This window comes from Botrytis deweyae, assembly GCF_014898535.1.
Source record: "Botrytis deweyae strain B1 chromosome Unknown BDEW_027, whole genome shotgun sequence".
Classification (NCBI taxonomy): Eukaryota; Fungi; Ascomycota; class Leotiomycetes; order Helotiales; family Sclerotiniaceae; genus Botrytis; species Botrytis deweyae.
This window is the reverse complement of record NW_024066234.1, coordinates 315016-330194: the sequence shown is the minus strand read 5'-3', so window position 1 is coordinate 330194 and position 15179 is coordinate 315016. Positions and strand designations below refer to the sequence as shown.

Genomic DNA, 15179 nt, shown 5'->3' with positions numbered 1-15179 from the left:
ACAGCCTGCACCAGAGAGAAATCGCGCTTCACTGATAGGATCTTATCTTAAATACGAACTACGTACGATCAACCCCAATTGAATACTTGGCACAGCCGGGGTGAGAAAGCATCCAGATTGTCCCGATAGTAAGAAGTACGATGGAAAGAAGTGAAAGTTGCAGGTGGTGAGGATTCCATTGAGCTTCGCCCAGACCGTACTGGTATATAAAATCATGGTGAATATCACTTGAACCATTCATTTTGCGCTGTCGACGCAAAAAAAAGAGGTTGTGCGAGGAGGAGCAGGACTATTCAATTGAGCTTCGCCCATAACCTTAAACACGCAGTGATCCAAACCAACATGCCCATCTACCCAAGTGTGTGCTAGGTACATATATCTCTTGTGCCGGTAAGGTTAGCATGTACTATGTAGGACCCTTAAATCTTTTCCATTGTTAATTGTCTCCACCCCCATGGCCATTGAGGCTCACTCATTCATTTCTTTGGAAACTTGATACGAGTCGCATGCCATTACACTTTTATTCAAGCATCGATTAAATGAAAGTAACTGCCCTGAAACACTTTCCGAGTAAGGATCCACGACGCCCTTGCAGTTGCAGCCATATTATTTTGCCTTTTGAATAGGCTTTGGAACGGGAATTGGAAGTACATGTTGGGCCTTAGCTGTGCCTCATTTCGCGGCAATTTGGATCGTAGGAATACCCTATCTTCCTTTTAATTATACTGACCAGATAAACAACCCCGAAGGCTTGGACGCGCAAGTGAATACTCTCTCTCAATTTCATTGCAATCACAATTGCAATATAATCTTCATTTTCAATTCACAATTGATCAACTTATTAATGTTCATTGCTTCATTCCTCTAAAGATCAAATTCGTTGCTTCATAGTTTTCCTTGTCGTGTGGTTGATTGCAAGTTCCAACAGTTCAGTAGATCATTGTCAATGGGAAGATGGACGCAACCGATAGTAGAAAAGACATTGAGCACAAGCAACTCAAAGGTCGATTGATGGGAAAATTGTTTGGAAAGGAAAAGAAACCATCCTCGGCAGAAGAAGTATCCGACTTTCTTCATGGTCCTACTGATAAACTGTACACTGCATCATCCACCGCAGCCTCGAATACCCCTCCTAGACCTCCTGTTCTTGGTCGAATTGATACATCTACTGCAAAACGATGGCCCACGGCGGCTGAAGTAAATAATGCTAGGCGCAATCGATCTGCGAGCCCAAAACGGAGTAGGAAAGGATTGGTCGTGAGGTTTACAGACGCCCAGCCGGAAGTCATAGGTGAAGGAGGCGACGAATGTGCCTCACCAACAGCAGAAATCGCAGAAGCTCTGCGAAGTCGAGCTGCAACAATTCCGCAGCAAAAACAAACCCGACGACCAGGTCCTCCCCCGCCATATGGCTCATCACAGGGACCTGCCGATAAATTTGGGGACCCCGACATGTTTAGACCCGGTCCTTTACGACGTACGCAAACTGGCTTTTCAACGATCGCAGACAATGACTCTGCATCCGATAGTGAACCTCCCCAGCCCAATAGAAATCAAAGAAATGAAGAAAATTACAATAGTAACGCAAGAACCGGATCGCGTAGCTCCTTCAATGGCAAGGCAGAAGCGGCGATGCGTGCATCAGAGGGCAAAGCATTGGTAAGGGCGGTGTCGGGACATTTTGATGAACGAGATCTCGCGCTGGCAGCTTTGACAGCAAATGAGAAGTCTCCCCCACGAGAAGCTGCTCATCTAAATACCATGAAGAATACACAATTAAGCTCTTCACCAGGATTGAGTCAGTTTGGGAGGCCCGAGACGCCCAGTGACAGTGGGAGATCAAATCCTCCTGTCGCTGACGAGAGTCCTTCATCATTTTCAAGAACTTCCACAACAAACTCCGCTAGTGCGGTTGAAAGTCCCCCTCCAACTACACGGGCCCCAACATTTAATCTGAAAGATGCTGCATTGGCTGTAGGAGATGATGCCCTAAATGACTTTTCCAGACGCACTTCGCATATGTTCACGTTATTCAGACTTTCAGCCGAGTCGCTAAAACCACTCCCGTCATGTTCATTAGAAGAGCTTGTCAGAGGTGCATTGTGGTGGTTTCTCAAAGGCCGATCCGAGCTGGAAAGTAGCATCAGAGACCGATCTACAACCCCAGAAGCAAGACAGAACAATGCAATTGGTCGTCAACAGGCTTACTCAAATTTAGCCAAGGCATATTGGCTAATGGAAAAGATTGCTCCCCAATGCCCCGAAATGAACAACCAAACGAATGATCACATTATTAATGACGCTCTGGAATCACGACAAGCAATTATATCTGGCTTGAAAAAATTGACAATGGTAAGCACCAATGAATATTGCTAGACTAATTTTACTGATCAAATAACGCAGTCTATGAAACGCAACAACATTCTCCCGCCGTTTGGCGAAGACGCGCCATTGCTCCAAGGTAACGATAATCAGATATGGACCAGAGATGAAGGCGACCGATCATTGCTAGCACTACAGCGGCCAAATACAACATTGACCCTATCTGGAGCTCTTCCATTAGGTGACTCGGGCACAAGTTTCACCTACGGACGTCACTTTGTAGATGTCTACCTTTTAGAGGAAGCAGCCTCGTCACATTATCGTTGCCCTTGTCTTTTATCTATCGTTCGAGGAAATCATGAAGACGACTTGAGCTTCGTAATAAGCAATCAAACTGGCACTTTAAAGCTTGTGATTCAGCACGACAAAACTCGCGGGCCCACGTGGAATGATGTCTCCTGGATACAAAAGAACAGCTCGCTTAATATCAAACTTCCGCGAGGCTTTGAGCTTCGGATCAATTGTACCCCACAGGATTTTAGGAGTCTCAGAGGTTCCTATGATTTTCAAAACAGTGTCCGACAAAGTCTTGCTCGACTGGATGATGAGGATCTTGTCTTTCAAATGACCATCAAGGCTTTTCAATGCTTTGGTCAAGAAAAGCAAGCACAGTCGTTCCCAGGAGAACCCGTGCCAAAATGCGAGGTAAGGTTGTTCGAAAAGAGTGTCGTCGAAAAAGCGGCTACGGGCCCCAGGAAGAAGCACAGAGGATTCCGACTTGCTGTGATGACGGGAAAGATGACCAAAAATTTGCGAGGCATCGATCAAGATATCTTACCCATGACACCCATCCAGTTCAGTCTTCTAAGGGGTGACAACGGCTATCCAGCACTTTTGTTAAAGATTGATGATGGAAACCCTAGATCCACAATGGTCTTTACATTTGAAGATGCAGATCAAAGAGCTAGATTGCATGCTCTACTTACGGGCGGAGTGATCGGACGCGAAGAGACTGTCTATGGTGAAACTCCCATTCGATCATTTGTTATTGAGGAACCAGGAGGCCTAGCGCCGCGTCTTGGGGGTTTGGAATGGCAAAGTGCTCGAGTGATCAACGAAGATGCCTTTGATATTCAGAACGCCAAGACTGTTCTTTCAGAACATTTACGAGTCATCATGGATTTCAAAACAGGTTCAATCACGGATCGATTTAACATTGGGCCTGGGGAGTTGAAGCTACGACTTGATCTGCACTCGACAAATGAACTGAAGATTTTGAGGCAACCTCAGCACGACATGACCATCATGGCAACGCAAGCACAAGCATCAAATCAGTCCACAAAAGAATTTGCTGACGTTCTTGCAACAATTGCGAGAGCCGAGACAACCCGAACTTACGTGTTTCCTAGCTTGAGAGAACTTCATCTTTTCCAAACAGCATTGACAGGATTTGTTGTTGTGTTTGATGGCAGGGCAGCATCCTTCAATATTTCGAGGCGAAGAATGGTGGTTCCCATCTACAAAAAGTGGGATGCTGCCATAACAAGATTGCAATTGGTCCAAAAAGAAAAAGTTGTGCAACTGCTTGCTTTCTTTGAGAATTTCAGCCACGGAGATTGCATGGGCTTCACTTTGAAATCCACTGATACATTCGAGAGCTCAAACAAGAGTGGAAAGTTCTCTCTGCGCATCGTTGACGCCAAATTTGCAATGCCAAAGCCTCGTGTCGAGGGACACGCAGCATTGGATAGTGGGTTTGTTAATCTAGATGTAGGTATCCATTTCAAAACAGGACCATTATTGTACCACTACAAGTATCAATTGGCTAACAACCTACAGATGCCTGACTATCCTGGCGAGCATGATGATATCACAGTGATATTTGATACGGAAGCGGGTAAGTGCGATATTTTATTCTCCCGTTGACTCTATCACAGGCCCAACTTGTGTATCTTGGGTTCTAGTTTCCTAGTAAAACTACACTTTACCCAGTCCAAGCAAACGGGAACAAAAGCACACATTGTTTTTGACACATCAAAGTTTCCTGTGCTAATTCTCCTATTCAGAACGCGACACATTTAGTAAATCATTACCGGCACCTGTAAAAGTAGCTTCACGGATGGGATCAGTAAGGAGATAAGAGCAAGCTTTTGGACATGAAAGAATTATTGCAATAAAGAGTACATGATATATGGTTGCGAGGCGCACGGCGCATAATCTGGAATTTGAATATTAGCGGATAGCATTACGGGAAGATATCCATCATTGCACTGGAGTTCTTTTTTTTCGGCTGGCAGCAGCATCATTGCCACAAAGGCGATGTTTTATGTGAAGAGCATCGGTCTTCGTTTTGGGAGCGTTCAGATTTCAAGTTATCTAGTGCAGTATGACCTGGAGATAATTCTAGTCTAGGAACCACAGAAAGGTGGTTTCTCTAACCATTTTCATAAGCGAACGGCCATGCATTGCCTCCACTATTTTACTGTTATCCCCCTTCATTAGTGTCAGGGCTTGATATGTATGTCTGGTATACTAAAAGCTAACTCTTGGACTTATACGATAATATGCGGTGCAATCTCAATATGCCACCAATCACTTGTTCCAAGGAAGTGTGATTACGATTAATTATATGGGATTCACTTTGATGTGTAGACTGCGAGACTGACTGACTATGGAACAACTGCCCGGCCCTACAACGTCGACATGTAGCAGTATTAAGGAAATGGGTGATTAAGTTAATGAATAAATAAAGTAAGATTTGTGTCTTTTGACATGTTTCCAAGAGGGGGTCAATTCATCGATGGGATCCACCCGAATTATGATCCTATACCCAGCATTCAACTACGATGTATGCAAATATTTGATGCATCTTGGAAACAAAAGGTCCGTACGGCGTATTCAAACCCCCCCCCTTGTGATACCGGGGTGGGTGAGTTATTTATAGAGTAACTCCTTCATATAGTCCAATCAAATAGATGTGGTTCGAAAGATCGACCATTTAGATGAAGGGACAGATCACAGCCACACCACCCATGAAAACTTTAAACAGGATGTATAATATATTATTACCTAGTAGGTACCTTCGCTGCACCTTTTGGTAAATCAATGGTACGCATTAGCTACGAGGCTACTTCATCTAGTCACTCAACAGTTGAAGATAAACCGCATGTCGTGATAATGAAGTTAGGCAAATGCAGCATAATCATAACATAACCCCTTACTACCACTACTTGACTACCCGGGTACTTGCTTAACTACCTACTAGGTACTCACCAAGTTACTTAGGTCATAGTACGAGTAGACATTTTGTACAGACAATTGATTAAATAATCAGATAATGATTCATATTTTAATTGACAATACTCGTACCCAATCATGTATTTGATTCGATCATTGGAAAACCCCCCCTCCCCTGCCCCCCCTTGGGAAAGAAGGAAAAGAGACTGCTCAGAAAGAAAATAAAACAACCCCGAATCAAATCAAATCAAAAAGCCGATATATCCAGAACATCTTATTAGCTCTCGTGGCTTGTGAATACCCGCAATTACGAGAGATCTCATCCACGTCCAAACTTCTCCATCCCCTCCAGCTTCTACACTATACACACCACCAAACTAAAACAATTCTCTATCGTTTTTCTTTCACTAATTTTCGAGAGAATCTCTTGCTTCTTGATCTATCTTATCAGCTTTTGTTTATCCATCAAATCATTCAAACATTCAGTTCTCAAGGACCTGTCTGGGTAGCGCTTGCTGACAGACTATACAGTAAGAGGCGTTTCAGAAGGAACTAGGCATCATCATATAGCGAATTGGGATTTTCTGGTCAAGAAATAATTTGGGCAAATTGTTCACCAATAGGCACTCTCACTCATTTGTGACGGCGACCACATCAACATGGCTTTTTAGACTAGTAAAGCAAATCACCACCTCGTATGCTTAAGGCTCCATTATAACTCGTCGCGTCGCTGGGTACGGTCACTCGTACTACCAATGCCAGGAAATTCGAGATACGAAGCTCAGGTCATTCCGGATTCCTATGCTGACCATGATCGAACGAGTCGTCCGAATACCACATTGATAATGTCTGCGGACTGCTGGGAGCAGGAAATGCTGAGGGAGGGGGGATTCAAAAGCGAACAATACTCGAATCGATCGTATCTATTCCCCCGAGCTTCTGTCCCAGAGCAAACACATGCACACCGTCCTTGGTCCAGAGCTTCTACGAAAACCTCTTCCGGCGTCTGGATAATTCTAGTCACCTTGATCTCAGCTTTCTGGATTACTCCTGCTTCTGCCGTGTTCATAGAGTTTCAGAACTGTTTGGAAGAGAGCTATCAGGGCAATACGCCTTATCAATTGCAGTTTGTTCCGTATTTCCTATGGGCAGTGTTTAATACTACGGAATCGACTCATAATCTTGCGGTTCAAGTATGGGGTGATGTTTTGGGATCGGGTCCAGGGGCATCAACAACTGATAAATTACCTGGATCCAACGACACAGCGTACTGGCAAAGCAACTCAACCGATACCTACAATGGCAAGATCGCAGACGAGCCCGATCCAACATCTCTAAAGCTCACAACGCTTTTCAATAAAGTCACTGTGCTAACCTATCAGCCTTACAGTGCCGCTGTAGATTTCTGTAATCAGCTTGTCAACGGCACCTGTCCTCTTGGCCCTACCTTCAATGCATCAAGGTAAGCTATGGTCCCAGATGTTTTATGATGCTCTAGCTAATCTGTGCAAGGTGGGATCCATACACTTTTCCTTCTTTTGGGTTCAACAACAACTTCTACTCCTCGTATGCCTTCACTTCGTTCTCTGCAACGATGGTGATCAAGAATGGTGACACTGCTGCGACTACTATTGGTTGCATATCAGCTGATATTACGCCTGACATTGGGAACAGTTTATCTGCCACTATAAAGTATGTACCTTTGATAGTGCTTCTCTGTGTCGCGTTTGCAACTGCTTTCGCGGGCATATACAGTCCTTGGGGCACCAATGACATCTTCCGATGGACAACAAACTATGGTCGAGATGCAGACCTGCTCCGTTTGGTCACACCTGGGTTCGGCGATTGCTTACAATACATCCAATTTGTTGCTCTTACCGGAGGCTTAACACTTGACTATCCCGGCTTTTATCAACCAATCGTTAGTAAAGTTGCATGGTCATCATTGATGTTCAATGAAAGCTTCGTCAGCAACACTTATCATGACAGTCTGGTCGACGGCATATACGTAGTGAATGGAACCTATGGTCTTGATCGCATGCGACAACTGATTGGAATGGGGGAATCTGATGATGTCTGGGCTGGCATGGCCGTTTGGCTTTTGGCTATTATTGGAGTCGTCCTTGTACTGATTCAGCTGGGTTTCGCCACGCGTTGGGCGTGGAGGCTGCTAATGGGCACTCAAGAAGAGGATTTGAGGAAGAAACACGTGCCATTTTCCGTTGGAAACGTGATTCGTATTGTGTTTAATTATTTCTTGCTTCCCATCGTTGCCCTTTCCATGTTTCAATTAGTCGAGGCTTCTAGGTCACCGGCCTATACGACAGGTCTAGCGTTACTTATGCTGATCGTAATCGTCATTTTTGCCATCTACCTGTTGTACCTTATCGCAACAGCAAGACCAAAGTCATACCTATTCGATGATCTTCCAACGGTGCTTACCTACGGAGCGTTGTACAACACATATTCAGACAATGCGGCCCCTTTCGCTCTCGTACCGGTACTCCTGACCTTTCTCCGCGGCATCTCAATCGGAGCTGTTCAACCATCAGGCATTGCACAGCTGGTTCTTCTTGCGATTTGCGAAGTCATCACAATATTAACCTTACATGCGTTTCGACCTTTTCATTCGCCAACATCAATGAATGCCTACCACACATTCTTCGCCGCGGTGCGCTTTTCCACCATTTTGTTAATGATAGCATTTGCTCCTTCACTTGGTATTACTGAAGGGCCAAAGGGCTGGGTTGGCTATGCGATTCTCCTAATGCACGCCATTGTTCTTATCCTTGGCTTCATGTTGAATGCAATGCAGACGATTGTTGAAGTTGCTGCCAGGCTTGCGGGTGCCGGAGGCAATGAGAGTGGCGCAGCTAGAGGTGGTCTTTCTAAGGTATTTGGTATGCGACAATTGTCTAGAAGATTGCCCCGTCGGGATGCCACATCGCGCCAAAGTCAATTATCAAGCGCTGCTATGCTTTCTGACCAAGACAGAAAATCATATTTAGTCGAAGGAGGCAGGCTCCGGAGTCAGTCTGCGGGTAGCGCTGGGATCCTGCTCAATAGACAAAGTGCGAATCTCGATAATATGACTGTAGATGCGTTCGGTGCAATGCCTACACATCATGTCGGCAGCGGTGCACCGAGCTCTTATACCCCAACAACGCCAGGAGAGGCAAGCACATTTTCATTTTTGCCATCTGCTGCCGCCCCAAGCGGCCGGGGACGCAATAAAGGTGCCATATTAGGCTTGGATACCACCGACACAGCCGATCCTTACTATCGGCCTCCTAGATTCCGCCGGCCGACTGCAGATGCTTATTCCCCAGGGGCAAAAAGTCGAGGATCATGGGCTAGTGGTGATTGGACTAATAGGCACGAATCACCACCTGCCGATCCTGATACCATTGAGCCTTTGGAGGGCCCTTCAATTTCTGGCCGTAATAGTCCATCTCAGCATCAAGCTTTAGATGGAGCTCCATTGGAGCTTAACCGATCGAAGGCTGACTACACTACAAGAGAGGTCGACTTCTACTACGGCGTTCGTGGACCTGCTCTGAACGCTGAAGCACCTAGTCGGAGAATCAAAACTGGTCCTGCAGATCCTACGGGAATTCCTGCCTCCGCTGCAGGCTGGTTCAAGAGCTTCTTCAAAGGCAAGACGAAGGAGAAAGGTAAAGGATTTGAGGTTGTGAGAAGCTCTAGGATGCCACCAGGAGGACTGAGCAATGCAAGGAATGCACCTGGTGATGAATCACCACCGGAAGGAATCCCAGTAGCCACAGGAGCAATTCGACACGGTCCGATTGATTCCGATTCTGATGATGAGCATGATACCGCCGGCCCATCAGGACGAGCTGGCCCGTCGCATGTGGATGGCGCAGATGCCGATGATGGTGAATTGGTCAGTCCTATGGGATCGGATGATGGACAGAGCTACCATGACGACGAGGATGAGTTCGAAATGACCAGGATTTCTGATATTCCCCCTTCGCTGCAAGGATTTAAAATCCCTGAAGGTGGTATGGAGCTGCCTAGTAGGTTTCCTTCAAAAGCTAGCTCAAGAGTACCTCATGGCTCACGAGCCGGCGACCCAATACCAAATATGCCTTTAAGTCCTCCAGCTCGAACACCTACAGTTCCACGAAAGAGTTCCCGTCGAAAATCACAGAATACAAGTGTGGACTTAACTATTCCAGGTATCAGTCGTCACACGCCTCAAAATTCACTCACTTCCAGACTCCCTTTTGAAAGATCGAATTCCAACAAGCGACATTCCGACATCTCTGCTAGATCCAGCATAGCACCGCATGAGGGATATGGACATTCTCGGAACACTTCATTCGGTAATTTTACCGAGGGGTATGGACATGATCGGCCGACGAGCGTAGGATATGTTTCACAGCACCACATCCACACCATCAACCCACCGGAGAACAATCCGCAATATCTCGGTAGCTCTGCTGAACTGGTGGATGGACGAATTAGTGCAAGCTCATCTATTGATAATCCTCGATGATTGGAAGCTTTCGCACACGTTTCACTGTTTTCACTTTACTAATATGCATTTGATCGTCACATGAACGAATTTCCTTGGTCGAAAAAGTCTCTTGGTGTTATGCAGCCCTACGTGTATTGTAAAAAGGACCGGAGTAATATGGCGATAGGTGGATAGCGATGAACTTTTCATGGTTGGGTGGAGGGAACAGCTGATTGATTGGAATGAAATGGGGGAGGGGAAAGAGGAACCCCTTGGAGAATCAGAAAGGCATATAATTTACGTATCCTGTCTATATAATATCTGACATTCACGATCCTTGTAATAATAAGCATAGTAGGAAGATAGTGGTTGATTTCTTACGTTGAGAGAGGCTACTTTGAGGAACAAGGAAGGAAAAGGGGGGGAAGAAGGGGAATGGATGGACATCTGGGTATTGGATTGGATCCAAATTCGATCGTGAATGTGGGAAACCATAGAATATGGACAGGAATATGGGATATGGGATATGGATAAATTAATATATATTTTTTGACTTTGTAGTACATATGTAGTATGCTTTGAATGAATAATGAATGGGGTTTGAAGTTGGGGAGAGTTGAGGGATGCCTAGGTAGAGGTAGGTAGGTAGGTACCTAGTAGGTAGGTAGATGTGAGTGTAGACGTGGATGTGGACGTGGATGTGGATGTGCAGATTGAATTATTCATTGAGAGTTACATATCTAGGTAGCCTACGAGTAGATATTAGGTATATATCTCTTTGTTGATCGGGATTGGGATATCCATATGCATGGTATTTTTTGGGGGGGGTTTTTTTCAATATTGTTAGTGGGTAGAGCGAGTTGTGTTGAGTAACCTGATTGGTCTACTCGTATTCCCAAACATCTCACGCGTATTTGGGTACCTACCTACCTAATAAGTATTTTCAATACGCGTATAGATGGATGGATGGATTAAGGGGATGAGCGTTGAGATGAGATGAGATGAGATGAGATGGAACTTGGCGTGTTTTGGGAACTGAAAATTGTCGTCATTGAATGACCCCGCAGCTAGTGATTATTTCGTGAGTGAGGGAGGGAGACTCGGAGAGAGGCACAAAGCGTTTTTTTCTTGATTACCTAGGGAATGGAATGTTGAATTGGTTACTAGGTGGTTAGGTGGTTAGCTCTTGTGCGGCTGTACCGTATACTGTACTGTGTATCTGGATAGGTAATGTTTGGGTAGGGAGGAGGGAGACATGTATCTACTATGTACCTAGTAGGTACCGTAGGAGGTCGGTGAGTACTAGGTAGTGCGATGAGATAGGACATATCTCGGTAGGTATCTAGGGAGGAGGTATCTGTGTATCTCGTGTATAGTATGTACCTAGTATGTATATATGTAGGTAGGTAGGTAGATAAAATTGTATAGATTATTGATATCAATTTAATGATGGTGATGGTGATGGTGATAGGAGCGGCAGGTACGGAGTAGATGGGTAATGGGTATACTAGGTAGGTAAATAAGGTTTGCAATACAGTACCGACCTAGGTAGGTATGTAGTATTGCTACTGCACAAAGGGGGGAGGAAGCTTTGTAAAAGTCGGAATCTGGAAATTCTTGATAATTCCGATGACGAAAGATCTTTTCTCAATGCGTAGGTAGGTAGGTCTACGGGTAGCAAAAGTAACTTTGGGCCAGGTGCCCAGGTGTGTCTCTCTACTTCCGCCACACGGCTCACTTCCTGATAGATGGATAGGTTGGTAGGTAGGTAGGCAGGTGGGTGGGTAGTACGGGTAGGTAGATACATATATAAATTGATTGATGACTCTCATAGGGAGGAAGGTATGAGTAGGTGTATAGATATATAGACATATAGACATATAGACATATAGACATATAGACATATAGACATATAAACATATAGACATATAGACATATAGACATATAGATATATAGACATATAAACATATAGACATATAGACATATAGATATAGACATATAGACATATAGATATATAGATATATAGATATATAGATATAGACATATAGATATATAGATATATAGACATATAGACATATAGACATATAAACATATAGACATATAGACATATAAACATATAGACATATAGACATATAGACATATAGACATATAGACATATAGACATATAAACATATAGATATATAGATATATAGACATATAGACATATAGACATATAGATATCTGTATATATAAATAACCATCTTTTCTTACATATATTCTTACATAAACATCCATACTAGATAAACAATCGCCTCAATTCACAAGAATATCTCCCTACCCTGTCTGTCCGTCGACTCATTACCTGTCTGTCACGTCTACCAGTACTTACCGCATCACATCATCCACCATTGTCAGTGATACACTAAATTTAAATTTTACCCATATTTAAGCCCTGTGACGTTGCATGGTTCCTCGGATCTCCCCTCTATTCAGCACATTTTGGTACTTCCTGCCGTTAACGAACACTTTTTAATGGTCCACCTGAGGTTTTTACTCACACTTTTTGCCCAAACCCTTTCCAACAACGACATACCTTGAAATCCTTTACATTTGTTCACGCCTTCGCCCAACCCAGCTTCCCATTACATCCACTCATTCGGAAAGTGGTGGATACGCAGATCTTCTCTTAATTTCCACAGCATCTAGAAAGAAAGAACGCTCTACGATACTCGTACTTACAATTTATTAAATCGCAAGGATGGTTAGCTTGGGTCATGTTCATCGGAGGCAGTCTGGTGCAAGTATGTTTCTTCTCGGGCTGGAATGTGCTTTCTTGATGTGCTATTACCACGGAGCGAAATAGACGATTTAGAATAGCATCGCTAATAACAATATGGCAATTCTAGGCAACCGGTCTTCCGTCGACGAGTCAAAGGTTTCTGATGCCGAGGATGAGACTACGGTCGTTGAGCCAGATCAGGGAAATGGTAGGAGTCCTTGAGATTTGACACGGGAGAAATGGGGTAGAGGCTGACATGGTGGAATGGCATACAGTTCTCTCACACATCATCTCACAGCTTCGTCCGGGGGCTGATCTGAGCCGCGTCGTCTTGCCTACCTTTATTCTCGAGCCCAGAAGTATGCTGGAAAGAATCACAAAGTGCGTAGATGTCGGAGCTTCGGGAGGGATGCGGATTTGAAGGGCAGGCTTGCTGATGGTGTATAGCTTCATGGCACATCCGGAAACTCTGCTTCCCATGGCGGAGGTCGAGGACCCCTTGCAAAGATTTACTTCGGTGGTGAAGTTCTACCTGAGTGGATGGCACATCAAACCTCCGTAAGGCCGACTCGACATGTTTGAGAGGAGCGGTTGTGCTAATGAGATATTGCAGAGGGGTTAAGAAACCACTCAATCCTATCCTCGGCGAAATTTATACTTGTTATTGGCAGTTTCCAGATAATACAAAGGGATACTATATTTCCGAGCAAACCTCTCATCATCCTCCGAAATCAAGCTACTTTTACATGGCGCCAGAACACAATATACGAATCGACGGATGTTTGAAACCTCGAAGCAAATTTTTGGGCAATTCTGCGGCTAGTATGATGGAGGGTATTGCTATTTTGAGATTTTTGAACAGAGGGACTGGACCTAAAGGAGAAAGATAGTAGGTTTCATACTGCGGAACTTTGAACACGGGAAACTCTCGGATTCTAACTTGCTATTAGCATTCTGACTCAACCCAACATGTACGCTCGAGGTATTCTTTTCGGTAAGATGAAGTATGAGCTCGGTGATCATAGTTTTGTGCGCTGCCCGGAGCTCGGATTGAGCGCAGATATTGAGTTCAAGACGAAGGGCTACTTTGGAGGAACTTACAATGCTATTGGGGGTAGTATCAAGAATGACAAGACAGGGGAAATTCTCTATGAGCTTTCGGGTATGTGGAATGGAGAAATGTTTATCAAGAACGTTAAGGTATGATCCTAAATCCTGGACGACTCGTAAAAGCTACTGATCATGCTTTTAGACGGGTAAGAAAGATCTTTTGTTTGATGCTACGAGAGCGAGACCATCACCTCCATTAGTGAGACCTTTAGAAGAACAAGATGATAGAGAATCGCAAAAGTTATGGTTTAAGACGGCAAAAGCGGTTAAAGAACGCAACCACGAAGTTGCGACAGATGAGAAGACATTTATCGAAGATATGCAGAGAGATGAGGCTGCAAAGAGAGCAGAAGATGGTGTTGAGTGGACTCCAAGGTTGTTTAGACCAGTACGAGGTGGCCCCGGTGGGTCCGAAGAGGGCGAAGAAGATCTCGATTGGATCTTGAATGCAAGCATGTAAGTTGGGACAGGCTTATTTGTCAAATGTTTTGCTAACATGGAAAACAGTGATGGCGCTAGTCCACAAGAACAGACGGAACAAATCCTCGCGGTTTATCCAATCCTTCCAGGTCAGAAATTCACGGAAAAGAACCGTATTCCTCCACAGCATCACCAACATACAGAACAGGCCAATCCATTACCACCCACGATCCCAGTGGCAGCAGCTCCAGTCTCAATTCCCTCTCAGGAGAAGGACAAGGAGAATCTCATTGATTTGGGAAGAGAATCACCAGCGCCAGTCCAATCCCAGCATGTACCAGCTGATCTCCTTGCAGCTCAGACACAAAATAATGGGCAGCAACAAAAGGATCTTGAGCGAATCCTCCAGTCCACTAGTACGGTCCAAGGTCAGAACCAGGGTCCATTAATCGACTTCCATGATGATCTAAGAAAAGACTTACCAGCAGCTACTGACACCCAGGGAACGGCCACCTCCACTCTGTATCGACAGGATACGGATACTCACAGTGTAGACGAGTTTGTAGATGCTGAGGGATGATTCGAGAAAGGAAGGTGCGCTGGGATGTCGGAATGAGCTGAGCTTGGCCAATGCATAAGTTCACATGTGATACTTGGTGTCACCCAAGCTGAGAATTTCAACCCGCTTTACTATCAAGATTTCCTTTTTCTTCTATGGTTGAAAAGGGCAGGGTAAGGATTCACACGCAATTTTTGGAAGCTCGGATATACTACTAGATTGGACGGGCGGGGGTCAACCTGTACCTTTGTTATATATGTTGGGATTTTTGACAGTCTGCGATGAGATTGCTG

The 15179-nt window shown here is 44.7% G+C and overlaps 3 protein-coding genes across 3 annotated transcripts; all 3 read left to right on the top strand.

Annotated features, from left to right (window-relative positions):
• Positions 1-954: 954 nt before the first annotated feature.
• EAE98_009340 (uncharacterized protein) lies at positions 955-4462 on the top strand (the record flags this gene model as incomplete). Its single annotated transcript, XM_038956961.1, has 4 exons — positions 955-2352; positions 2404-4092; positions 4162-4219; positions 4389-4462. 4 exons carry the CDS (start codon positions 955-957, stop codon positions 4460-4462), a joined length of 3219 nt encoding a protein of 1072 aa, XP_038806728.1.
• A 1300-nt stretch (positions 4463-5762) lies between these two features.
• On the top strand, positions 5763-10628 carry EAE98_009339 (uncharacterized protein). The gene is made up of 2 exons (XM_038956960.1): positions 5763-7021; positions 7072-10628. The coding sequence occupies exons 1-2, from the start codon at positions 6315-6317 to the stop codon at positions 10076-10078; spliced, it is 3714 nt and encodes a 1237-aa protein (XP_038806727.1). The 5' UTR covers positions 5763-6314; the 3' UTR covers positions 10079-10628.
• Positions 10629-12376: 1748 nt separating this feature from the next.
• Positions 12377-15170, top strand: EAE98_009338 (uncharacterized protein). The gene is made up of 8 exons (XM_038956959.1): positions 12377-12819; positions 12925-13005; positions 13073-13178; positions 13245-13355; positions 13411-13686; positions 13748-13997; positions 14050-14363; positions 14415-15170. Exons 1-8 carry the CDS (start codon positions 12777-12779, stop codon positions 14905-14907), a joined length of 1674 nt encoding a protein of 557 aa, XP_038806726.1. The 5' UTR covers positions 12377-12776; the 3' UTR covers positions 14908-15170.
• The last annotated feature ends 9 nt before the right edge of the window (positions 15171-15179 follow it).